Source organism: Bactrocera dorsalis, chromosome 4 (genome assembly GCF_023373825.1).
Source record: "Bactrocera dorsalis isolate Fly_Bdor chromosome 4, ASM2337382v1, whole genome shotgun sequence".
Classification (NCBI taxonomy): Eukaryota; Metazoa; Arthropoda; class Insecta; order Diptera; family Tephritidae; genus Bactrocera; species Bactrocera dorsalis.
In genome coordinates this window covers 25,265,704-25,291,577 of record NC_064306.1, presented here as the reverse complement: position 1 = coordinate 25,291,577, position 25,874 = coordinate 25,265,704, and the positions used below count along the sequence as shown (strand labels likewise).

The 25,874-nt window shown below is 35.6% G+C and overlaps 3 protein-coding genes across 3 annotated transcripts; all 3 read right to left on the bottom strand.

Annotated features, from left to right (window-relative positions):
• Positions 1–1,800: 1,800 nt before the first annotated feature.
• LOC105221887 (pickpocket protein 28) lies at positions 1,801–5,624 on the bottom strand. Its single transcript, XM_029548583.2, has 9 exons — positions 5,393–5,624; positions 5,170–5,332; positions 3,611–3,811; positions 3,427–3,547; positions 3,205–3,356; positions 2,951–3,155; positions 2,295–2,883; positions 2,086–2,228; positions 1,801–2,006 (listed from the first exon to the last, which is right to left on the bottom strand). The coding sequence occupies exons 1-9, from the start codon at positions 5,463–5,465 to the stop codon at positions 1,812–1,814; spliced, it is 1,842 nt and encodes a 613-aa protein (XP_029404443.2). The 5' UTR covers positions 5,466–5,624; the 3' UTR covers positions 1,801–1,811.
• A 677-nt stretch (positions 5,625–6,301) lies between these two features.
• Positions 6,302–11,793, bottom strand: LOC125778259 (pickpocket protein 28-like). The gene is made up of 3 exons (XM_049455000.1): positions 11,665–11,793; positions 9,489–9,982; positions 6,302–6,305 (listed from the first exon to the last, which is right to left on the bottom strand). Exons 1-3 carry the CDS (start codon positions 11,791–11,793, stop codon positions 6,302–6,304), a joined length of 627 nt encoding a protein of 208 aa, XP_049310957.1.
• A 3,312-nt stretch (positions 11,794–15,105) lies between these two features.
• Positions 15,106–21,049, bottom strand: LOC115065816 (pickpocket protein 28-like). The gene is made up of 5 exons (XM_029548582.2): positions 20,855–21,049; positions 17,718–17,826; positions 17,502–17,650; positions 16,634–17,430; positions 15,106–15,441 (listed from the first exon to the last, which is right to left on the bottom strand). Exons 1-5 carry the CDS (start codon positions 20,893–20,895, stop codon positions 15,200–15,202), a joined length of 1,338 nt encoding a protein of 445 aa, XP_029404442.2. The 5' UTR covers positions 20,896–21,049; the 3' UTR covers positions 15,106–15,199.
• Between the last annotated feature and the right edge of the window lie 4,825 nt (positions 21,050–25,874).

Genomic DNA, 25,874 nt, shown 5'->3' with positions numbered 1-25,874 from the left:
ATAATCATAGAATGTACTCCCTTATGGTCGTAGTAGCTAATTGCATCATGTTTTGGTGTATTTATTTTAAAGTGAATTCCATCCATACACCCAATAACGAAAGGAAAGGAGTTCGCTCTTATTGTCTGGAAGCTTTCCATTATTTGCTGTTGCTCAGTAACCGTGGGCCACGAAATTTCGCCTTTAAGACAGCATATTGCTTTTATAGTTTTGAAAAATAATTTATGAGATGTGCCTTTGCCCACATCAAAGCGATCAGATAGTTCGCGATACGTTGTTCTGCTGTTACCCAGTTTCCATAATGTAATATATAGAGATTGCTTCAATGAATATTTGGTATCCATTGGGGACCAAAAAGGGATAAGAGCGTTTTCTAATTTCTAGATAAAATAAATTTCATTGTGTAAAACAAAGATACACATTTAGCTATGAAAATACTTAACTTACAACAAATACCGCGCGAGCCATCCGAAAATGAGAGAGAAAAATATCATCTGGATATGACTCTACAATTTTAAAAAAATTGCGTACTTTTGTCACTTTTCTTCTTTTACAGCTTTCCTTTAACAAAAGCTATCTTCTCCGTATCATAATCCTTCTTCTTTTGTTTCTGTTTTTTAAAAAATTGTCACTTTGCTTTTCCATAATCTCATCAGTTATTAAATACGTTAAAATTTCCATTTTAACTGACTTTTTAAAGCATAACGTTCTGTGAAAATTATGCTGCAGACTATCAGCTGAGTATCAGCAACAGAGTATCAAGTAAGTAACAGGGTTGCAATATTGCGGTATTTATTGTTCAACTCGAACATACCCTATACCAAAAATGTATGTGAACGGAGGAATTTGTTGCCGACGTTCAAGATCGCTAACAAAAATTTGAAAAAAATGAAAATCAAAGAAAATGCGAAATTTAAATATATTTCATGAAACGTTTTGTATTTTGATGCATAAGAAAATAAAATAAAAAAATTGTTACTGTATATAAAAGTTCGATTTATGGAAAGAAATTTGTATGAAATTTAACTTTTAAACGCTATTACCTATTGAATTGTCAATCGAGTTATGGAGAGCTTCGACTTATAGAAGTTCGAATTATGTATGTTCAACTTTACTTTTGTTTCAACATAAGAAACTGTAGTTCATTACCAGATTTTCTTAACTCATAATCATGAAAACAAAAATAGAAAGCAAAGGTATTACCTCCTCTTTACTAAGGCCGTAAGGATCTGAATGAACAGGATGTCGCAGATCCCATGGTAGATCATTAATTTGATTTATCGGGAGAGACCCGCATAGCCTTGGCGTAATTAAGGTAAGGTCTTTTTTATTAATCACGTCTTTCTAAAATATTTGAAAATTGTGGTGAATATGGTAGTTTGTCTTATCGAAAAACTTTCAAAGGAACAGTTGTAGGAAATTAAATTTTAGACGAAAAATTATAAACGCTCATGTCATATAACTTTTTTTTAGAGATATATTAATATGTAAGAGTAAAAATATAAATTTAATAAAATGTATGTATCTAAACCCTTATTCAATGGCTTTATACCAATTTTTGATTGAAATCTATCATTTTATGTGTCGGCGAAGAAAAAGAAGTTTGTAATGAAACACCCTAATATAGACACATATATTAGCATTAGTCGCTTAATGGTGCACAAGGCTGTAAGCTCAATTTATTTTAAGTTTTTTTAAGCAAATTTACATATTTAGTTTTACATGACGTCAGTGAATTCAACTAATTTGTGCTGAAATCATAATTATTTAAGTATGTACTATTGTTTTTTTTTCTTTCTTCTTCTTCGCTTTTACTCCAAATAGGGGTACATTGGTACGCCATCATTGTTTTGTAGAGCTTGTTTGTGTTGTAGAAAGATATGATTTAAGTTATTTCGGTAGTTTTTGTAATTCATCACCTTTTTCTGTTGCATCTCATTCACCCAAAATTTGGTGGAGCCCTCATATTTCGCCGGTTTGACTCTGCTTCGAAGAGCGCGCAGCCACTGAAATAAATAGCAGTCGCATTAATCAAGCAGATACTTAATGGTACTTCGGGCGTTTTAAATCGCAAAGCAAACTTACTTTCACGTTGTTATGACGACGGCGACGAGACATTTGCATGTTGCGGCTGGCGCAATACGGGCGCAAAGTGACGTAATACACTATTTCGATAATGGAGAAGATACTAAATCCCATGAATAAGCCCAGTAGACCACCAGTGTTGGCTACGAAGTAAAAAAAGAAATATGGATCGACATTATTTGCATCTTACGCAGACATTTAAAGCTTACAAAGAAACTCAGTGAAGCCGAACATCTCCGACTTCGTTGTGCTGCGCAATATACTTGATAAATAGTAAAAGTTTACTATAGATATCTCAGAAAAGTTTGTAGCCGAGCTGAATAACTCGGGTGGCCATTCATCGGCTGTCAAGAATTGTCCATAAGTGATTGTCGTGGACGTTACAGTTGCCCTGTAGCTCAGTTCAAAGCATGCCGGCCAGCAATTGGCGCAAGTCACCTTTTTATCCGACGACTCGATTTGTGTTTGTATCTCATTCGTGCAGGCATTGTCATTGGGTCCACAAATACGTGCTGAGGCATTAATGCGTGGCAAATAGTAAAGGACACAGTCGCATTTATCAATCAAAATTTTCGCCTCGCACTCGATTTCGCAATTCCTGCGCGAATATGTGCGGTAGTAGGTTAGGTCACCCTCGTCGGAAAAAAGACAACGACGTTTCTCCTTACGTATGGAACGTATGCCAGGAACAGCGTTCTCATAAATCGGTTCGATTGGAATGCGTGCTTCACGTCCGGCTGTCACCAAAAATCCGTAGTTAGTTACCCTGGGTAGTTCGGCGGGGTTATGCACCAAAATCTAGGATTGGATTACGAATTGTTATTTTGCACTCAAATGTGTTAATCTGAAAATTTCGAGCAGCTACCTTAAAGCCAACACTCTTAGATTTCGTGCAGTAATACTCGGATGCTGAAGAGTTCAAGACAACTGTTAGACCTAGCCGACTTCCGGTACCACCTGATACACGTGGATAATAGTTTTTCGGCAGATCAGCATTGTAACCCTTTTCGGGTGTCCAGTCCATCGGTACAAAATGGTTAGATGATTTGGGCGAGATGCGGTCTTCATCGCTGCATATTATACCGTTAAAAGAAATATTCGGACTTATCTGTAAATTACCTAAAATTTCGCTGCATAAAAATTGGATCCAACGCATTAAATGTGCAACACAAGCCATCGTCAGTTAAGGCAGAGTTGAAGATCACTGAGCAATTCTCCTGCTTGGCCCCATAGCTGCAGTACAAAAGCATTTCATCGCAGGGCTGTGCCACCTGTGATACATTAAGAAGAGGATACTTCAATGGAAAAGCGTAAATACCAATTTTTATCGCAATAATATACCGCTTTCAGAATAGTTTTAAAATTTGCCCAAGTGCCTCTAACATTATACGATTCTCCCAACTGGTTCTGTCCACAGAGGCTCATGAGTAAAGAATAATTTAAATTTTGTCTATAATAAGATCTGAATAAAATCATTATACAATTTCGAATTTTTTTTATTAAATTTCTTGAAGTAAATTCTTACGTTGGAATGCCTTGCACTTTACTTTTGGATGCCTGATTAAGATTACATATGGTTATAGCAGGGAAGGGTACATCGCTGGCCAGTGTTTGTTTGGCGCTCGTTGAAATTATTATCGGCGATGCAGACCATTTCACATAGACATTGGATATAAAGTAACCGGATAATATAACCACACCAATAAAAGACAGCCCGAAAAATACTCTAAAACACCAAATTAAAAATTTAGAAATAAATATGGAAATTATATGATCGAGTTCAGTGGAACCACAGTACAAAATTGAAGTGGTAAAAAAGTTAAAATGCGGTATATAGTGCTATAGGAGTACTATTCATAACCGAATTTCACCCGGTATCCTGCTTAATATCTAAACTATCGATTAATCCAAGTAGAGGACAGATGACGCATGAGTCGTGTCATGTTATTTTCGTTCAGCATTGTTTGGCATTTCATCATGGAAAAACTTACGTCTGAAGCTGCATGTTCCAAAACGACATGTCTTCGTTCTATGGACTCTTGAAAAGTTCCAAGAAGATCCGACGTTTTCGAGTTAAATCTCGTTCAACGATGAGACCCATTTCTGGCTCAACAGATATGTAAAGAAGCAAAATTGCCGCGTTTGGGACGAAGAGCAACCTGAAGAGATTCAAAGCTGCCATTTCATCCAGAAAAATAACGGTTTGGTGTGGTTTGTAGGCTGGTGGAATAATCGGTTCATATTTCTTCAAAAATGATGTCGTTAAGAACGTAACCGTTAATCACTAAAATCACGCCATGATAACCAACCTTTTGATTCCTGAAATTGAAGCTCGAAATCTCGGTGACAATTGGATTCAACAAGACGGCACCACTTCCCACACATTGCATCAATCGTGTGAATTATTGAAAGAACACTTCGGTGAGATGATAATTTCACGTTTGGACCGGTCGATTGACCATTAAGAACGTGCAGTATCACGCCGTCATACTTTTTTCTGTAGGGATGTGTAAAGTCTAAAGTCTATGCGGACAATCCCGCTTCGATTCAAGCCTTGGAGTAAAACATTATCAGTTACCAGCCAAAATGCTCGAATGAGTCATCGAAAGTCGGACTCAATGGATAAACCATCTGAGCCGTAGCCGCGGCCAACATTGGAAAGGTTGATTTCTCCCCCCATTCCCCATTGCACTGTTTCTGTGTTTTTTCTTTAAAACATTAGGAAACTCCAAATGCATCAGCCTTTATAAAGGATCCCTAAAGCACAATGACTAGCAAAAGGATTAATTTGCTATGGTTTGAAGCTTGAACTGATAAATTTTTAATTTGATAATCAAGAACAATGTCGCTGACATTCTGCATTTTATTCGATTTCAAAAAAAATAGTAAGGATGGATCTAGAAAAAACTGCATTTAGTACAGGTACATAGAACCCACTATCATTGGAACGTTTTTTAAACATTCTCACAAAAATGAATACTTTAAAAATAATTATTTCATAGGCATGTATTACCCACTCTTCATAGTGTTTGCAACGATGTTCATGACTAGAAAGTTATATAAATCGATGAAATCGGTATTTACCTTTCGGGCAAAGTAATTTTGTCCTCCGCAATGTATTTCAAGCCATGCAAGGTGGTATTTTGCAAATAATATTTACAACTTTTCTTTGCAGCCTCCTTAGTACAGAAATGATCCTCCTCGACTTCTTCGCTGGAGCAATCGCTGCTTTTATGTTTTGGACGTACTAGAAGTATGAAAATCTGAAACTGTTAAATGTAAATTTCCAAAATTTTCTACTGCTCACCAGACACTTTCGGCTTTTCGGGTGTGAATTTTGGTTTCAACTGCACTGAACGATCTTCGGCATAAATGCCCATGTTGCACCAGTGGCTTACAGTTTCTAACTATAATTGAATGAAGTACCTAAGGTTGCACCGATACGAATGGCTCTCGCACAAATGAAGGCACACTCAAATATTTAACTTTTAAATGTTGTTAGACATTGAAAGGATTCGTATTCATATTCGACAGCGCAAATCATATTTGCTAGTGGCAAATAAGAAATCAAATAGTTATAATATAGTCGCAGTCATGCCATGGAATCGGTGTATACGCACCTCTACTCAACGCTAACATGTCCAATGGGTTAATGTATTTGTAGCCACACGCCTCTACTAAATATGGATGTCATGAACGTTGTCGGCTTGCAAATATTGGTCTATGACAAATAATACCGTTACCAACGATTTCAGGTGACCTTTACAAATATGTGGCGCGTAAGTGCTTCACTTTTCGGTAAATACTGCTATCTATGCGAGTGGAAGGATAATTTTTGCGAAGACAAACCGTTATTTGTGCTGATAAGTGATTACTCATGATTTAATGTGATTAATGAAGCGCCGTTCTTTTGCAGTTTTTGGTGGTAAATTGCGGTGAGAGTTAGTATTAAAAAATAACCAAAGTGCTGAAGAGTCATCACATCTTCCGTGGTAATTTGAGTTTATTGTGTTGATATAAAGAGTATACTGGTGTTTTATGTGGCTTAATGAAATGTGTTTTGGGTTGATTGGTTAAAAGTGCACACGGTCTGCGCCCTGAATTGCCAATTTTCTGAACGGAGTTTAGTCGCCTTGATCGTATGCAAAAAAAGTAAATAATTTCAGCAAACGAAATCAAACTAAATCCCATAAAAACTCCAATGAGACCACCGACACTAGCTGAAAAGTTAGAAAAAAGTAAATATTTTTTGCACATTTGACAGAAAAGGTGAACTTCATTAAAAAAAAATTTTACAATAACATAGTACTGGTAAGGACTTCCTTACTTAAGATAAGTTCAGCTTAGGTTAAAATAATGGTATAACACACTCATATACCAATGAAGTCCAGTGATAATCACAAAATTTCTAATATGTTTGCTGAATTCTCTAAGTCCAATTACTCTTCAAACTCTTCTAAATATGTTCCGTTTCAGCGTAAATTATGTCCGATTTCTTTAATTAACGCACCTACCATTTCCGAAGTAAGCATCTTATAGCAGTTAAATATGTTAAAACAATCATTTGATTATGGCCCAGATATGATACCCTCTTGTTTCCTTAAATAACGTGGCAAATATATTATATATACCAACCCCTAAAAAAAATTATTAAATGCGAAATAACCTTCTAGATTTCTCCACTAAGGAGAACGGCCCATTCTTCTTCGAAAATGAAGAAGGAGCCGTAACCATCAATGGTGAGCGATATCGCGCAATGTTAACCGAATTTTCTTCAAACAAATTGAAGAATAAGACTTGGACAACATTTGGTTCCAGCAGGACGGTGCTACGTGCCATACAGCAAACGCTATACTCAATCTTTTACGCCCTACTTCGTAATTTAAAATCTTATATGGTCCACCCTATACTAATCGTTTAAACCTTATAAATCTTCCTATACTCACTAGTCGTAAGGAAATGGTAGGAATAATATTTTTTGTAAAACTTATAAATGGGTCAGTCCGTAGTCCATCTCTGTTATCTGAGATTAATTTTAGACGTCCCCTTCGCTCAACTAGGCAGTTTAGAAATTTAATTTTAAACTTTTCTAGAACAAATTTTGCATTAAACAAACCATTCCGCAGTATAAGTATGTCACGATTTCAATTCCCATTTCAGCACATTTGATCTAGTAGACTCACTCTTTACCACTAAACAATGTATTTCGTCTACTCCTAACAAGTAACATTTAAAAATAATAAACTTACTTTAACCTAATCCTTAATTTTGGATTTTGAAATTTTTGGTTTTTGTAGCTGAGCAGCTTAAGATCGCAACGCTTAAAAACTCTCTTGCCTTTTATGACTCGGGTAACTCTGCGTTTTTGTGCCTTGCGCTACTCGAGTCGGTTGGGCGGGAGGAGGGTAATAGTTGGGTTATATATTTAAAATCAAATCACTCTGTTGGCAAAGAGGCTGAGCTGCAGTTCTTTAGGTGACAATGTTGATGTTAATTTAACGATAGCTGCCTTATACTTTCCTCAGCGACACAACCTATTGCAGGGCATGTACATATGTATGTGCAAATTATGAACCAATTTGGTAATAAACTCATTTCTGGGGGTGACCATAATGCCAAGAACACGTGGTCAGATTTACCGCTCACAAACACCAACGATAGAGCAATTCGAAAAGCATTTTAACAAAGATTGAAGATGTGTCATTCAGCTGATGAACCAACTTACTGGCCATCCGACCTAACGAAATTCCTGACGGCTTTCATCTGCTATTTCGAAAGGATCTCCTATCTGATCACAACGCATTACTGCTCGACGTAAATACAAAACTATTTAGAGGTCTCATAAAAAATTGTGAACATTAGAGTGGGTCAATTTTTTTCTTGACAAAGCGGTTATCAAAATCGTAAACTACGATGAATTCTAAGAAAATTTGCCCAAGAAACCATGGGTCTAAAATGAAAATCGAGCCTCCGGTTTTTAGCGAGAAAATTTCGTATATTGTATTTTGTAAAAAAAAAATCCAATTCCTATTCCACTGTCGATTGTTTGCTTGTTTTGTAGCTATCGAAGCTAATTTGCTCAAATTTGGTATGTGATGTTGTATTTAAGCAGAAAATTCGACAGTACAGAAATTTTTTATAGGGGGCGTGGCACTGCCCACTTATGAGTTCATATGCATATCTCTGGAACCACCCCACCGATTTCGTTCAAATTTGGTATACATATTACACAATGTCTACTTAAGAGATATCTGGAAAATGATCGAAATCGGATAATAACCACGCCCACCTACCATATAACGGTAATTTTTGAAAACACTAAAGATCGGAAATTTTAATAACTGTTGAAGGGAAACATCTTGAGTTTGGTATTCGGTGTTGTATTGCAGCCAGAAATTCGACAATATGAAAATTTTGGCATGTCACCGCCCACTTTTGAGTGCATATGTAAATCTCTGGAACTTCTTTATCGATTTCGACTAAATTTGGTACACATTTTAGATTGTACCTAGTTAGGTGAGATTATGAAAATGATTAAAATTGGGCAAAAACTACGGCCACCTCCCATATAACGGTATTTTTCTGTACGGTCACAGCTTGATGTTTTCGGCTCCAGTAGTTGTTACTATTTTCCATTTCATTTATTGAAAAAAAAAAAACAAAATGAAAAGTTTCTCGTTAAAAACCGGAGGCTCCGTTTTGATTTTAGAGCCATGGTTTCTTGGGCAAATTTTCTTAGAATTCATCGTAGTTTACGATTTTGATAACCGCTTGGTGCATTTTTTTTGCTCCATACAAATTGACCCACTCTAGTGAACATGCATCAGTTAAAATCACATAGACATTTAGTCTGGTATTTTAGTATTCAAATTTCGTATAATCAATGAGAATTAATTAATCGGTGAAGTACTAATTGTCAACCCGTCATTCCTAACTAAAAATATTTACTTACATAACACATCAATGGAGTCGATGTATGGCGACTGTTAGGTGCTTTGGTAATAATATCGTTTCAGGTAAAAGTTTGCAATCGCAATATTTTCTTCCACATAAGTATCAGTCATATTCGCGAACAGAGTGTTGCTGTCCTCCATTAATGATTTCTTCAAGTTGGCCGAAAATATATCAACCTTATAATTCTTATAAAAACAATTGATCCAACACTCTTGACCACATGTATTTGAAATCTTTTATTTTTCATTAAGTACCGGATCTCCTGAACGCACTTGAAATCTTTATAGCCACATATTGTATGATTCGAATATCTCGTAATCATGTAAGGTTCAGCGCAACCGCAAAGAGAAATTGTAGTTTCTGTTCTACACTCATACATACAATTCACGTATGAATAATGCGAAAATATTGATAACTTCCGTTCCGACCCGAAAATGCAATTCCTATACTTCCGACTCAAATTGCGTAATTTTCGATCTGCTTCCTGATGTGTGGGTATAATGCGAATCGATGACTTAAGACCTGGTGCAAGTAGTAAAGCAGATTCGGGTATGTTTGGCTCTTCTTCGGGGTTGTCCAATGCGACTTTGAAACCCACACTATTCCCTGACGAACAATAATATTCATCTTTCTCTACGTTTAAAATAATATTTAACCCTAGCGTTTGTCCAGAGCCGACGGCCTTCATTGGTGAATAGTATTTGGGTAGAGGGTTCTGATAGCCATTTTCCAAAGACCAATCAACAGGCTTGACGTTTGGTGGATATGTTTTGTTATAATTAAACTTCATTGACATATTTGTAAATTTGTAGACCTGATCCAGTGAATTGAATGTGCAGCATAGGCCTTCGTCCAATATAACTGGATGAAAAAGTTCCGTACAATTGTATTCAACGCCACCAAAATTACACTTAAGGAGCATTCGTTCACAGGATTGCGATCTCTAAAAGTATATAATAGCATTATTTTTGTTCTTTTTGGAAAAATATTTCATTTCATTTTGTTGCTTACATTTAAAGTAAAATTACTGCTGAAACTCCAATCCTTTATGGCACTCAGTACTGTAATATTTGGGTCCGAGCCACACAGAAAATTTACAAATGAGTATTCTATGGAGGATCTAGAGCAAAACGAATAAAATATGTTTAGTAAGTAATATGTAAAGATTTCTTCTGTAAGTAGTTCAAAAGTTATTTCTGGAAGATATGGCTCGAAAAGTATCAATAGGGCAATTCAGAATCTTGTGCATCTGAGTTTGCAAAATTATGCAATTGCAAATATTTACCATCAACAATGAACGTCTTTTTTGTGGTTTCTCTGCAACCCTTGCAAAGACCATTAATTCACCGCTGATCGGTGAAGAAAACCATTGTTTGTAAACAAAATTTTCGCACAAATTGGAAAAATAAACTGACACTTTATTTGATGAAGCTGCTGAAGAAATTATGGACATTGAAGGTAAGAAATATTTTTATGCGGCACATAGCACAAATTTCACTTTTACCTCTGGAGCTTGCTGTAAGAAATTCAGTATACTATGGATTTCTTTTTCGCTCCACTTTTTATTCGGCTTTTCATGTTTTAGCCTTATTTTATTTGAACCAGTTTGCTCCATTTCTTCTCTTTGCTTGCAATGTTTTTATTTTTGACAACAGCTGATAATTCGCAAACCAGCGAATCCACCTAACTGTCCAGAATTAAGGCCGATTGAGAGATACTGAACTTTAGTAAAGAGGGAGATGAAAGCAACAACAACGTGGGAGTATCGGACACTACCATAAAAGCACTAATGACCGGGGTTCCGCAAAAAATAAAAAAGTTATTAATAAAACATACATAACTCTTGCTTTCTTCTTCCGTTTTTCAATTTTGAAATAAATCTACTGAATAAAATATTTTAGTTTATAAAAATCGGACTATTGGTTTTAAAGTTTTGTCATTATTGTAACGGACAGTTTTATTTGACGCAGTCATATTGCACACATATTAAATTGTTTCGAAATATTGTGTAATATAAAGTATTTCCCCTCCTTTAATTTTTTCAAATTGCGAGAGTAAATATAAAATGTTCGGATACACCCGAACTTAACCCTTCCTTACTTGCTGTTAAATATTTAAAAAAAATTGGCTAAGGAGAGTCAATAAATAAAAATTTTAAAATTGTGCTAAATGAGATTTTATTGTATTTAAGGGTATATGACTCAAACCTATAAATATTCAACAGGCTGCTTTTGCTACGTTTGTGGGTTCCTTCTAAAAGTACAGTCAAATGCCATGAAACAAGATCCAAAAGCTATGAAAAAGCATATTGCATGCGCCTCAAACATAGTTTTCTCGAATAAATTACGCATAATTGAAAGAAAGAATTTTGCAGATTCGGAGCATATATCACTTTAAGTTCATTTTTGGAGTCGTATCAGATGAGTATTTTGAATGTCGTTGTATGATTTGGCGAGAAAAGTCAATGATCTATACTAACATTGCTATTTCTTGAAAGCTTAACTTGTATAATGTATTTGTTTGGCTGTTCTTAGAATTAAGTATGTAATATGTGAAAGACAGTACACTGACTTACTGAATTTTTAGTGAAATACACGCCATATGAATGTGACATTCTAAACTTACTTTGAGAAGTTCGATACCTTGCTCCTGAGCGCTTGGTTCATATTGCATATGGTCACAGCAGGAAATGGGTAGTCGGTAACGTAACTGGGTACCGGGTTGATGCTGATTATTGTTGGCGAGTATGACCATTTCTCAGCAACCAAGCAGACGAAATATATACTCGCTCCAAAAACGAGCACACAATTTGCAATGAAGAAAATTCTAAAAATAAATTAATAAAAGGTATTCAAATAGGTAAATCTTGTAACGGGTGATCTTTTTGAGGTTAGGATTTTCATGCATTAGTATCTGACAGATCACGTGGGATTTCAGACATGGTGTCAAAGAGAAAGATGCTCAGTATGCTTTGACATTTCATCATGAATAGACTTACTAACGAGCAACGCTTGCAAATCATTGAATTTTATTACCAAAATCAGTGTTCGGTTCGAAATGTGTTTCGCGCTTTACGTCCGATTTATGGTCTACATATCATTTCTCATTTCTGGTTGAATGGCTACGTAAATAAGCAAAATTGCCGCATTTGGGGTGAAGAGCAACCAGAAGCCGTTCAAGAACTGCCCATGCATCCCGAAAAATGCACTGTTTGGTGTGGTTTGTACGCTGGTGGAATCATTGGACCGTATTTTTTCAAAGATGCTGTTGGACGCAACGTTACGGTGAATGGCGATCGCTATCGTTCGATGCTAACAAACTTTTTGTTGCCAAAAATGGAAGAACTGAACTTGGTTGACATGTGGTTTCAACAAGATGGCGCTACATGCCACACAGCTCGCGATTCTATGGCCATTTTGAGGGAAAACTTCGGACAACAATTCATCTCAAGAAATGGACCCGTAAGTTGGCCACCAAGATCATGCGATTTAACGCCTTTAGACTATTTTTTGTGGGGCTACGTCAAGTCTAAAGTCTACAGAAATAAGCCAGCAACTATTCCAGCTTTGGAAGACAACATTTCCGAAGAAATTCGGGCTATTCCGGCCGAAATGCTCGAAAAAGTTGCCCAAAATTGGACTTTCCGAATGGACCACCTAAGACGCAGCCGCGGTCAACATTTAAATGAAATTATCTTCAAAAAGTAAATGTCATGAACCAATCTAACGTTTCAAATAAAGAACCGATGAGATTTTGCAAATTTTATGCGTTTTTTTTTTTAAAAAAGTTATCAAGCTCTTAAAAAATCACCCTTTATTTATTTGCGTAAAAACATTTACCTTATAAATTTGAAATAAGGGAAATTTAGTAGATTTAGGGAAAGTTAAGTATTTTTTCACAAATATTGTAAAGGCAAAGGAAGTAATTTGCTAGGTAAATATTATGAATCTTATAAGACATCGAGGAATAAGTTTAGAATTTGATAAATACAAATAATATTATGAATGCTGCCGGGTTAATCCTTGGCCGAATAAACATTCGAAACCCTTCCAAATACCTAGAACCAACTATAGTGGAAACACGAAGTCAGTATTTAACCACGCCTCGTTTTCCAAAGTAAATATATAGCACTACTTAATTATAGTATTTCTCATTTATTAATTAATTAATTAATTTGCGGAAATTATATTGATATATAAATGCAGTCAATACAAAAATTAATGTTAAATAGTTCTAGAATCTCTTCTCTTACCTCTCAAATATACTTAAATCTCGTTGGTTGGTATAGCGTAAGCCATGTATCGTCGAGTTTTTTAAAAACTCGTTCAAATTTTGTACAAAACCGGATTTAAAATTAAGAATTCTATGTTTACGTGCCTTAACAGAGAACGTCTTATTTTTCACAGCCATGTCTGTGCACTGAGGACTCGATGTAAATTTCGGAAAATTTATCTTTTTTGTTGGTAAGTGTTTATTAGTTAAAATTAGTTGCAGTTCACCAATTACTTTCGTAAATACCGGTTGTACCACACAATTTGTGCACAAGTGTCATTTACAAACATTTCTAATCAAACCAAAAGGTGGAAACAGAAAGTTAAGTATAGACTTTACTTAGCCATCATAAATTTTTAAACATATATTTAGTAACAACTATGTTATTGTATAAAATGAGAGCCTTACAAATTAAATTTATCATTATGTGGTTTACAATATCACGCTCTTGAATGATGGTTAAATATGAATAACTATGCAATGGAATACCAAACCATATACCATATATGGGAAGGGAGTATATCGGTCCTTATGATTGACCTTTCAACGTATATATCCGAGAAATAGTAATTGCATTATATTTTTTTTCTTTTCTAAACATTGTGACTCTAAGTTTCTATCTTTTCTTGAAGAGTTCTCCACTGCTGTTTGATGAAAAGAATTCGGAGCGGTCTTAAAAACGAGAAAAATGTCCACTCTGCAAAGGAGATGAATCTGAAGAAAAGGTTTATACTGGTTTCGAATATGCGTTTTCACGAATTTTCGCTGAAGAAACGAGGGACTTTTCCGACTCGATCTTTTCGAGTAGTATGCAAATTTTCGTCTCAAGTCGAGGCGAAACTAAACTATCACAGATTGTGTAGTAGGATTTTAAAACTGATGCTCTCGGCACGAGTTTCAAATGTTCTCACAAGATTCTGCGGTTCGATATAACAAGGGTACAAACAAATTTTCATTACAAAATGCGGTAGAATTTAAAATTTATATCAGCTAAGTCGTATGCTTTTCAGGACACAAAACACATTTGTAAAAATGATTATCATATTTAATATTTTACTGAAGTAACAATTTTGTTTGTTGTGCACGAGTTAGTTAATTATATTTCTAAGCATGGAGTGCTTTTAATGATGTTCACGACTAGAAAGTTATATAAAGTGCTCAAACCGATATTTACCTTTCGGGCAAAGAGATTTTGTCCTCCGCAATGCATTTCAAGCCATGCAAGGTGGTATTTTGCAAATAATATTTACAACTTTATTTGCAGCCTCCTTAGTAAAGAATGATCATCCTCGAAATACTCATGTTGCACCAGCGGCTTACAGTTTCTAACTGTAATGGAATGAAGTATCTAAAGTTGTATCGATTCGAAGGGCTTTCGCACACTCAAATATTTAATTTTTAATTGTTAAAAGGATTCATATTCGCCAAAGCAGCGCAAATCATATTTACTAATGGCAAATAAGAAATCAAATAGTTACAATGTATAGTCGCAGACATGCCACTGAATCAGTGCAACGTACCTCTACTCAACGCTCAGTGTGTGTCCACATGTCCAATGATTAAATGTATTTGTTGCCACACGCCTCTACTAAATATGGATGTCATGAACGTTGTCGACTTGCAAATATTGGTCTATGACAAATAATACCGTTACCAACGATTTGAGATGACCTTTACAAATATGTGGCACGTAAGTGCTTCATTTTTCGGTAAATACTGCTATCTATGCGAAAGGTAGGATAATCTTTGAGAAGACAAACCATTATTTGTGCAGATAAGTGATTACTTGTGATTTAATGTGATTAACAAAGCGCCGTTAGCTTGCAGTTTTTGTGATACATTTTTTTTGGTGAGAGTTAATATTTAAAATAGCCAAAGTGCTGAAGTGTCACATCTTCAGTGGAGATTTGAATTTATTGTTTTGATATAAAGAGTATACTGGTGTTTTGTATGGATTAATGAAACGTGTTTTGGGTCTATTGGCTAAAAGTGCACATGGTCTACGCCCTGAATTGCCAATTTTCCGAACGGAGTTTAGTCGCCTTGATCGTATGCAGAAAAAATAAATAATTTCAGCAAACGAAATGAAACTAAATCCCATGAAAACTCCAATGAGGCCACCGACATTAGCTGAAAAGTTAGAAAGAAAGAAATATGATGATAAAAAGACATATGTCAGAAAAATTAAACTTCATTAGATAAATTAATATGGCGTATCAGAACTTAGTACTATTAAGGAATTACTTAAGAGAAACTCAAATTAGGTCAAAATAATCGTATAACACACTCAAATATTACTGAAGTCATAGTCGGAGATTTTCTAATAGAATTATGTGGTTAAGGTTTCCTGATTACAAAATGACTTAGCGTCAAAAATGTATAAGATCATCCCAGGCCTTTCTCCTATATAAGATTTTTAACAAACAACTAGAGGTACCAGATATCCTATGGTTCCAATTTTGAAATCTCCGCTCTGCTAAATATTATAACGAGTAAGACTTTTGTCATGAGAAATTAAACTTTGTGTGGAGGTTCACCAAGATAAATATTATTTTAGGTGTTATTTTGGACAGGATTATGCCGGATTATTAGGTTAAAGGACTGTGTCCCCACCTTTTATACTACGAGAGTAATATATGGCAGAAAACACTTCGGTTTGACATATACAATTTATATGTAGTTGTATTTCAGCTGGACGGAATCGAACCATTGCGTTAAAAACTTTTTGGAAAATCAACACGATCTTGTCTTTTATAGGTTGTGTTCGGATGTACAAATCAATTCAAAAACGACATCGCTCAGAGATCACAAAAAATATGCTTGCCAATGTAGCTGAAGACCTTATATTCATCAAACGCATTACTACTGGTGATTAGGTGTGAATTCATGAAAATGACTACGAAACTGTCCTACAATCCAGTGTATGAAAAAAATAAAATTATCTGAAAGTAATCAAGACCATCCCATCCGAGGCTTAAACAAATGTATGGAGAATCGAATTAAAAGTTGGCATCTAGATGGAATCAGGCTAACCAATAGTCACGTCCGGCAATTTCAGTATTTGGTGAGTTTAATAACTCAAAAAAAAAAAAACATATAAGATTTCACATCCGTTTGGTAATTTTGATAAGATTGTTACCCATATACTTCCCATGTATACCTAATATATTTTATTAAATATTATAGGACATTCTCTTTGTATAAACGATATTTTTATAACATAAGGAGATAATTTAAATTAATCACTATATCATTCGGAACTAGAGTTCATAGGTATGCACCTTTCCAATGAAATTCTGGCCAATAATCAATATTTACTTACATAACACATCAACTGAGTCGATATATGGCGACTGTTTGGTGCTCTCATAGGAATATCGTTGCAGGTAAAAGTTTGCAATCGCAATATTTTCTTCCACATAAGTATCTGTCACATTGGCGAACAGAGTGTTGGTGTGCTCCATTAATGACTTCTTCAAGTTGGCCGAGAATATATCAACTTTGTATTTCTTTAAAAAACAACTGGTCCAACACTCTTGGCCACAAGGTATTTGAAATCTTTTATTTTTCAATAAGTACTGGATCTCCTGTACGCATTTAAAGTCTTTATAGCCACATATTGTATGATTCGAATATCTCGTAATCATGTAAGGTTCAGCGCAACCGCAAAGAGAAATTGTAGTTTTTATTCTACACTCATACATACAATTCAAATATGAATAGTGCGAAAATACTGATAACTTATGTTCGCTCTCAAAAACACAATTTCTGTACTTGCGACTCAAAACGTGCAATTTTTGATCTGCTTCCTGATGACTGGGTATAATACGAATAATTGACTCAAAGCCAGGTGCAAGCAGTAGACCCGATTCGTGTATGTTTGGCTCGTCTTCCGGGTTGCCTACTGTGAATTTGAAACCGATACTTTTTCCTGACGAACATGAATATTCATCTCTCTCTACATTTAAAATAATGTTTAATCCGAGTGTTTGTCCAAAACCGACGGCCTTCATTGGTGAAAAATATTTGGGTAAGGGGTTCAGATAACCGTTTTCCAAAGACCAATCAACGGGCTTGACGTTTGGTGGATAAGTTTTGTTAAAAAAAACCTTTGATGATCTTGTCCTGAGGAAGAACGTAAGAAAGCCGTATAATTAAACACTCAATGAAATGATTTGCAAAAGACAGACATATTTGTAAATTTGTAGACCTGATCCAGTGAATTGAATGTGCAGCACAATCCTTCGTCCAATATAACTGGATGAAAAAGTTCTGTACAATTGTATTCAACGCCACCAAAATTACATTTAAGAAGCATTCTCTCACAAGATTGCGATGTCTAAAAGTATAAAAATGGTTATTTGTGTTGTTTCTGGAGAAATAATTAATTCCATTTCATAGCTTACATTTACAACAAAACTACTGCTAAAACTCCAATCCTCAATGGCATTCAGAACTGTAATATTTGGGTCCGAGCCACACAGAAAATTTACAAGTGAGTATTCCATGGAGGATCTAGAGAAAAAAATGAAGTATTTTAAGTTATACCTCAAGATTTCTTCCGTAAGTAGTTCCAAAGCTATCTATTTTTGGAATATGTGGCTGGTAGAGTATCAATATTTTTCATATTTCTCTTTTTCTGTTTTGAGTAAAGTTAATTTTTACACTCTTTACACTACATTACCCCACTTACTTTCCTAACTAGTGAAACTAATGAAAAAAACTTTATAAATCTTATTCTACGATGTGGCGTGCGTAAAGAAGGTTTTAGGGGTTGAAATCGAATATTTGAAACAAGAAATATCCCGGCAACGACATGTGTCTCACAATTAATTTCTATGGAACTAGCTTACGTACTAGCGCTGATAGTTAGCTGTCATATGGTGAGATGACGTCAGTCATGAACGCTGTCTTACGTTCTATGCTTTCCTTCCCGTTCTACCGCAAAAGATCGCTCGAAGAACGAGTTCTGGCCCTTAAGGCACGTATTCTTTATAATAGTAGGGTCAAACCACGTCAAGTGGTCCATTAAAATTTCGAAAAATCTCCGATTTTGAAAATTAGCAGTTCATTAAGAAGGGGACCAGACGCATACCCCGTGATATAAATATTTCGTGAAAATTCTTTTTTTGTTAAAGTTATTGAAGGTTCAAATTTAGAGCATGATAAAGTTGTAAAATTATTTTCTCATAAACTACTGGAGATAAATCGATGAAATTTTGTGAAGTCAAAGAAAAATGTTCGTGCTATATTATAAATATTTTTTCATGGTCCTTTTGTTTAAATAATAATATTTTACATAATTTTTTGTTAAACAATTGAAATTTTTTAAGTGTTCTTCACGCTAAAAAACTGAAAATTATGTGACACAACGCGGAAAATATTCACCTTTAATAATCTGCAAAAAAATTTTTGTTCATTCATACCATTCCAAAGATATTGAATTTTTTTACCCCTACCGCTCTTAAAACGTACATCGATCGTTGAGCAGTGCGCCCGTAAGCTGCCGCAAGAAAAGCATAAACGCCACTCCTTATATAACGGTTGTGTTGAGAACCACTAAAGTTATGATATATTACTAAATAAATGCAACAAACACTTGTAATTTCACACCCGTAATGGTAAGCAAAAGTTTTATTGGAGTCGTATAGCTCGGACAATAGACGTGGCCCCACCTACCTTTACCTCAAAAACTACTTTACCAATTTCAACCAAATTTTGTGTGTGAGGTTACCCAACAGTTCTATCAGATACTGGTGAAATGGGATAACAATTTCCATGTCATATAAAAAATTTTAAATTCCTTCTGAATCTCTCACTTTATATCACACAAGAACCGATTCTTAATCGACTTCGACTACTGGAGATCGATTTCGAAAAATCGATTATTTTACGAGAAAACTCGATTTTCGAGTAGAATCGGAATCGAGTTTACCATCCCTACTGGCAGCTATCGGGGCAAATATAAAATCTCCGCACAATAACCACCACAAAAAAAAAATGATTTTTTTTCCATGTAATTTATATGGAAAACAGAAAATTTTAAATAGGCACCTCTTAATATTAATATTAAGGGCTCATCTTTTGAGTGACTTTTTTTTACACATTTTCGAAAGTTTTGAGCCTATTTTTCAGTTGAAAAAAAAGGTTGCCTCCTCAGAATGGCACACCCTAATATATATACATATATAAATTTTCTCGAATCAGCGTCGCTAAATTAGATGAAGGAATTTTTGTTGATCATTGTACAACTATATACAATATTGATCTAAATCAACCGAATAACGTGAAACCCGATTCATCGAATAACCGGTTTGTAACCGTTTATATGAATATTAACAATGTTGCGACTTTTCCAATAGTTCTTCTTCTTCTTTACTGGCGTAGACACCGCTTACGCGATTATAGCCGAGTCAACAACAGCGCGCCAGTCGTTTCTTCTTTTCGCTACGTGGCGCCAATTGGATATTCCAAGCGAAGCCAGGTCCTTCTCCACTTGGTCCTTCCAACGGAGTGGAGGTCTTCCTCTTCCTTTGCTTCCCGCACCGGGTACTGCGTCGAATACTTTCAGAGCTGGAGTGTTTTCGTCCATCCGTACAACATGACTTAGCCAGCGTAGCCGCTGTCTTTTAATTCGCTGAACTATGTCAATGTCGTCATATATCTCGTACAGCTCTTCGTTCCATCGAATGCGATATTCGCCGTGACCAATGCGCAAAGGACCATACATCTTTCGCAGAACGTTTCTCTCGAAAACTCCTAACGTCGACTAATCAAATGTTGACATCGTCCATGCCTCTGCACCATATAGCAGGACGGGAATTATGAGCGACTTATAGAGTTTGGCTTTTGTTCGTCGAGAGAGAACTTTACTTTTCAATTGCCTACTCAGTCCGAAGTGGCACCTGTTGCCAATAGTAATCCTGCGTTAGATTTCCAGGCTGACATTGTTGATGGTGTTAATAATGGTTCCTAAATAGACGAAATTATCTACAAATTCAAAGTTATGACTGTCAACAGTCACGTGAGAGCCTAGTCTCGAATGCGACGACTGTTTGTTTGGTGACAGGAGATACTCGTATTTTGTCTTGCCCTCGTTCTCTGCCAGACCCATTTCCGTTGCTTCCTTGTTCAGTCTGGAGAAAGCAGAACTAAGGCCGATTGATATCAATAGTTGCTCTTCTCAATAAATGAAAATTGTTAGAAATTTACGCATACGTTGATTATCCTCGTTTTAAATTTGTGAATAGCAATTGTTTCCACAGTTTCCATAAACTTATATATGTGCGCAGAAAATATTATATGGAAGTTCAACGCTTTCAAATCGAATAGACGACAAAGAACATTTAACCGTATTGTCCCAAACGTGCGGTTAATCGAATAGTCGATGACTTACGACTATCCAAATACTGCAAACAGAATATTATTATTAACTAATGTTATATCCGGTTAGTCGATTAGTCGCATACCAAGAGCTCTAGTACACGGACTCACTGAATTATTAATGAAATAGTCGCCATATGAATTTGAAATTTAAACTTACTCTGAGAGATTAGCCACCTTGCTCTTTAGCGCTTGGTTCATATTGCATATGGTCACTGCAGGAAACGGATAGTCGGTAATGAAACTGGGTACCGGGTTAATGCTGATTATTGTTGGCGAGTATGTCCATTTCTCAGCAACCAAGAAGACGAAAAATACACTCGCCCCAAACACGAGCACACAATTTGCAATGAAGAAAATTCTGAAAATATATTAATAAAAAGTAAATTTGCTTTAAAACATTTATCTTACAAATTTTAAATATTGAAACAGTAAAGTAAAGTTTCCACAATTATTATAAAAAGGCAACATGTTGCTACAAAATATAGTAGTTATGCTCACTTAGCGGTAGCCTAAACCTCATCGAAGGACTAAGTTATTAGTATTGTCGATGTAATGGAGTCATTGCCACGCTCACAATATGTCATAAGTCATAAAACTGTAATCTTAGATTGATCGCAGAAGTGAGGGCATGTGTGGGCGAATGAATATCGGAATAAAACTTTACAGAAATAGATATTTTTAGTTATGTTTAGTTTAGTTAGTCTTAACTAAAATTTGTTCAAACCAGACCATAATTTTTCAAGCCCACCGAATATGTGGACCGCAGTACTATGGCTGACTTTTCAACGAAAATATTATTTAAGATATCTTAGTCAAATTAAGTGAACAATGGCATTCTGGTACAGCATTTCCCGCACGCAGGGCCGCCGAGAGTAAAAGGGCACCCAGGAGTAAAAAAGGTGGGGTCATACCAAATTTGTTTTGTACGATTTTGAGAAACAATGATGGACAAATCACTTTAGCTTTCTGTCAAAAATATTTATTTTGTGTTTATCAAAATAATCAAAGAAAAAACAGTTCTTTTGAAACCTATTTCCTGTCATGATTAAGGTTTTGAAAGCGCTGGCTAAAATCCTCAGATCATCAATTATTGGAACTAAAGGTAAGCTTTTCCAACTTCTTGGCTAATTCTGCCTCTAGGCACAATGTAGTAAATCCCCAAAATCCGCCCTGCTGCGAGCAAATTTTTGATCCTTGTTAAAGTATTAAACGAAACTTCACCAAGTAAATCGAAACATGTCTGAGATGAATAGCTTCTTCGCCCAACGTATCAGATACGTCAACTCATTACTATTTGCGCAAATACATTAAAGATGCATTAACGGATGGTATGTGAGGGCTTTATATATAGGAGCCAAGGTCAAACAACATTCTACAAATATTTTTATCTCACAGTACGAAAATGAGTGCACGGAATGAGGTCTCAAGATGAGTGATGTTGTTTCGTTTAGTAGGCTGATTATGTTAACCATAAGTTGAACGAAGTGCGCGAAACACATTCTTTACAGAACTTGAGCTTTCGCAATATAGTTGAACGTTTTATAAACGTTGTACAGGCGTAAGACTTTCCATTATGAAATGACAAACAATACTACATACATATATTTTTATTTTGCTGTAAAATTAATTAGAATTAAATTCTGAGAGATTTACCGATATTTTTGGTGAAAAAATAAGGTTAGGTTAGGAACTGAGTTCTTCGTCTTCGATATCAGGGACCTTGAAAACTTATAGTCCGATAACGACAATTTTTCCACAAGGGATACCTCAGCTCAAATACCGTATTCGTGTAAAGTTTTATTCCGCTATCATCATTTGTTCCTAATGTGTATATTATACAGAGAAGGCATCAGATGGACTTCAAAATAGCGTTATATTGGAAGAAGGCGTGGTTGTGAACCGATTTCACCCATATTTCGTACATGACATCAAGGTGTTAAGAAATTATTACACACCGAATTTCATTGAAATCGGTTGAGTAGTTCCTGATATATGGTTTTTGGTCCATAAGTGGGCGACGCCACGCCCATTTTCAAATTAAAAAAAAGCCTGGAGGCAGCTTCCTTCTGCCATTTCTTCTGTAAAATTTAGTGTTTCTGACGTTTTTTGTTAGTCGCTTAACGAGCTTTTAGTGATTTTCAACATAACCTTTGTATGGGAGGTGGGCGCGGTCATTATCCGATTTCTTCCATTTTTGAACTGTATATGTATAATGCCTGAAGAAAACGACTCTATTGAGTTTGGTTGACATAGCTATAGCAGTTTCCGAGATATGTACAAAAAACTTAGTAGAGGCTGGGCCCACTTTTCCAAAAAAATTACGCCCAAATATGCCCCTCCCTAATGCGATTCTTTGTGCCAAATTTCACTTTAATATCTTTATTTATGGCTTAGTTACGACACTTTATAGGTTTTCGGTTTTCGCCATTTTGTGGGCGTGGCAGTGGGCCGCTTTTGCCCATCTTCGAACTTAACCTTTTTATGGAGAAAGAAATACGTGTACCAAGTTTCATCATGATATCTCAATTTTTACTCAAGTTACAGCTTGCACGAACGGACGGACAAACGGACGGACGGACAGACGGACATCCGGATTTCAACTCTACTCCCTACCACCCTGATCACTTTAGTATATACTTATAACCCTATATCTGACTCTTTTATGTGAACAAAACTATAAGACACTCCTTAGCAACTTTGTTGTGAGAGTATAAAAATATTATATTGAAAAAAGCACCTCTACTTGGATCACCGGTTACAAGCCAAAAAAAATTGATTGTAAATTTTTCACGTTTTTATCAAATAATGGATTTTTATTCTTCTTTTAGTTTTCTTATTTTTTAATATCAAGTTTTGCCAGCACCTAAACGAATTTCACCGGTTTCAATTATTGCAATTGCAAGGTATAACATGTTTGGTTATACTCGAACTTAGACTTTCCTTACTTATTATTTTATCATTTATTGATGTTTGACAAGTCTTAACTTAATCAATGAATTAAAAAATAAAGCAAGTAATATCAAATAGTTTTTATAATGTTATGGATCAATTTTCTTACCTCTCAAATATACTTAAATCTTGTTGATTAGTGTAGCGTAAGCCATGTATCGTTGAATTTTTTAAGAACTCACTCGAATTTTGTACAATACCAGATTTAAAATTTATTATACTTTGTTTACATGCCTCAATGGAGGGCTTCTTATACCTCCCAGACATGTTTATGCACTGAGCACTCGATGTAAATTTCCGAAAATGTATCTTTTATTATTGGTGAGTGTTTATTAGTTAAAATTAGTTGCACTTCACCAATTACTTTTGTAAGTACAGGTTGTAACATGCAATTTATGCACAAGTATCATTTACAGACGTTAATAATCACACCAACAAAGTGGAAACAGGAAGTTAAGTAAAAACTTTGCTACTTTATGGTTTACTTTAACCATCCAAACATACAGGTACTTAGTATTCAATTACCTTATTGTACCAAATGGGAGCCTTATAAATTAAATTTTCTATTATTTGGTTTACCAAATCATTATTTTGGATGATGACCGAATGTAAATAACTTTGCATGATGAAAGACTCGGATATCTAAGCGATGGAAACCAAAATACCCTTTCCAATCAGTAACAACAAGGTAATATTTTTGAAACATTTCAATTGATGAAACAAGTTTATGGCGATGATTGCCTATCCCGTAGCAGAGTGCCCGAGTGGTTTCAACGTTTTCAAAGTGGTCGTGAGGACATAAATGACGATCAACATGTGGGCCAATCAAAATCCGTGATCACCGGAAATTTCATCGAAACTGCACGTGAATTCAACAAAAATCAGCCGAAATCATCATTAAAATTGATAGAAATGGAATTGAACATCTCCAAAACATCGATTAATCGCATTTTGATCGAACATTTGAGCTTACGAAAGGTTTGTTCCACACAAATTGGCTGACGACCGAAAATTGCTCAGAATCCAACATTCGAAGGACATATTATGACCGATTATTTGACCAAAAATCTCATTTTAACCATAAACCACTCCCCGTATTCACCTGATATGGCACCGTGCGACTTCTTCCTTTTCGGAAAAATGCATTTGCCCATGAAAGGAAAGCGTCAAACAGACGTAGAGGCCATTCAAAAGACTTGCACCGGCATACCGGCGGCCAACGAGCTAAAACACTCGTTCGACATGCTTTGGACCGTGCAAAAAGCTGTATTGAAGGAGACTATTTTGAATAAAATAGATTGATTTTGTTGAAAAGACCATTTGTTCTGGGTGCTTTTACCAAAATCCGAATGCAGTATTATCCAATTGTGTAGAAAACCACATTGTCATTGAGCGAAAGTATTTAGTCGTAGAACATACACAAACGGAATTTGACTCCACTCACTCATTAATACAACGAAACAACTTTGCTTCCGCCGTTTTCCAATAGATGTCTCTAGGAACAAGCACTGGTCGATTAAATCGATTAAATTGTTTTATATCGATCTTGGACATTTGTGTCAACATTAACCCAACAAAATATTTGTAGAGATCTGTTTGCATCCCAAACTTATTCTCAACTGAAAATGTCACTTTTTGAGCCGAATTCTGGACATTTGCGGGAAATTTTGCTTTTCTTTTTTAATTCCAAGAAAAATGCGGCTGAGGACCCGTCAACGCTTTACTGAGGCTGACACATACATAGATAATACTATTACTCTACTACAGTAGAACTTCAATTATCCGAACTCCGACTATCCGAATCGCCGATTATCCGAATCACAATGTAGGAGAGTGGATGGCTTGTGACACGTCTGACCCTGGTTTTCAAATTCTCAATGATGATGAAATTGTTGTAAGTGTAAGAGAAGATGTTGAAGTGGAAGTAGAAGTAGAAGAAGAACTTTCTGCTGATGTTGAAGTCGACGCTGGACCATCAGCTAGTGAAGCATTTGCCGGCCTCGAGACTGCTTTGAAGTGGATGCAACGTCAGCCCGAGTGTGACCACTTGCAACTGCTCACCGTCAAGCGAATGCGTGACCTGGCTGCCCGAAAACGGTTGAAGACCGCAAAACAGCTTACATTGACGGAGATGTTTAAAAAACAATGATTTTTATTTCTAAACTTGTACATAAGTACATTTATATTTATATTTAAAACATGTGAAAATTTCATGTTTCTTTCATTTA

Coding starts and splice junctions, on each gene's coding strand:
- LOC125778259 (XM_049455000.1), bottom strand. CDS start 11,793: ATGGTCATACTCGCCAACAATAATCAGCATCAACCCGGTACCCAGTTA. Junction 9,983..11,664: donor AAGGTATCGAACTTCTCAAA/GTAAGTTTAGAA, acceptor ATATACTTTTAG/AGATCGCAATCCTGTGAACG.
- LOC115065816 (XM_029548582.2), bottom strand. CDS start 20,895: ATGAACCAAGCGCTAAAGAGCAAGGTGGCTAATCTCTCAGA. Junction 17,827..20,854: donor AAGGTGGCTAATCTCTCAGA/GTAAGTTTAAAT, acceptor TTTTTTCTCTAG/ATCCTCCATGGAATACTCAC. Junction 17,431..17,501: donor GTCTACAAATTTACAAATAT/GTCTGTCTTTTG, acceptor CCTCAGGACAAG/ATCATCAAAGGTTTTTTTTA.
- LOC105221887 (XM_029548583.2), bottom strand. CDS start 5,465: ATGGGCATTTATGCCGAAGATCGTTCAGTGCAGTTGAAACCAAAATTC. Junction 3,548..3,610: donor AAAGTGCAAGGCATTCCAAC/GTAAGAATTTAC, acceptor GATTTTATTCAG/ATCTTATTATAGACAAAATT. Junction 2,007..2,085: donor GTCGTCATAACAACGTGAAA/GTAAGTTTGCTT, acceptor TATTTATTTCAG/TGGCTGCGCGCTCTTCGAAG.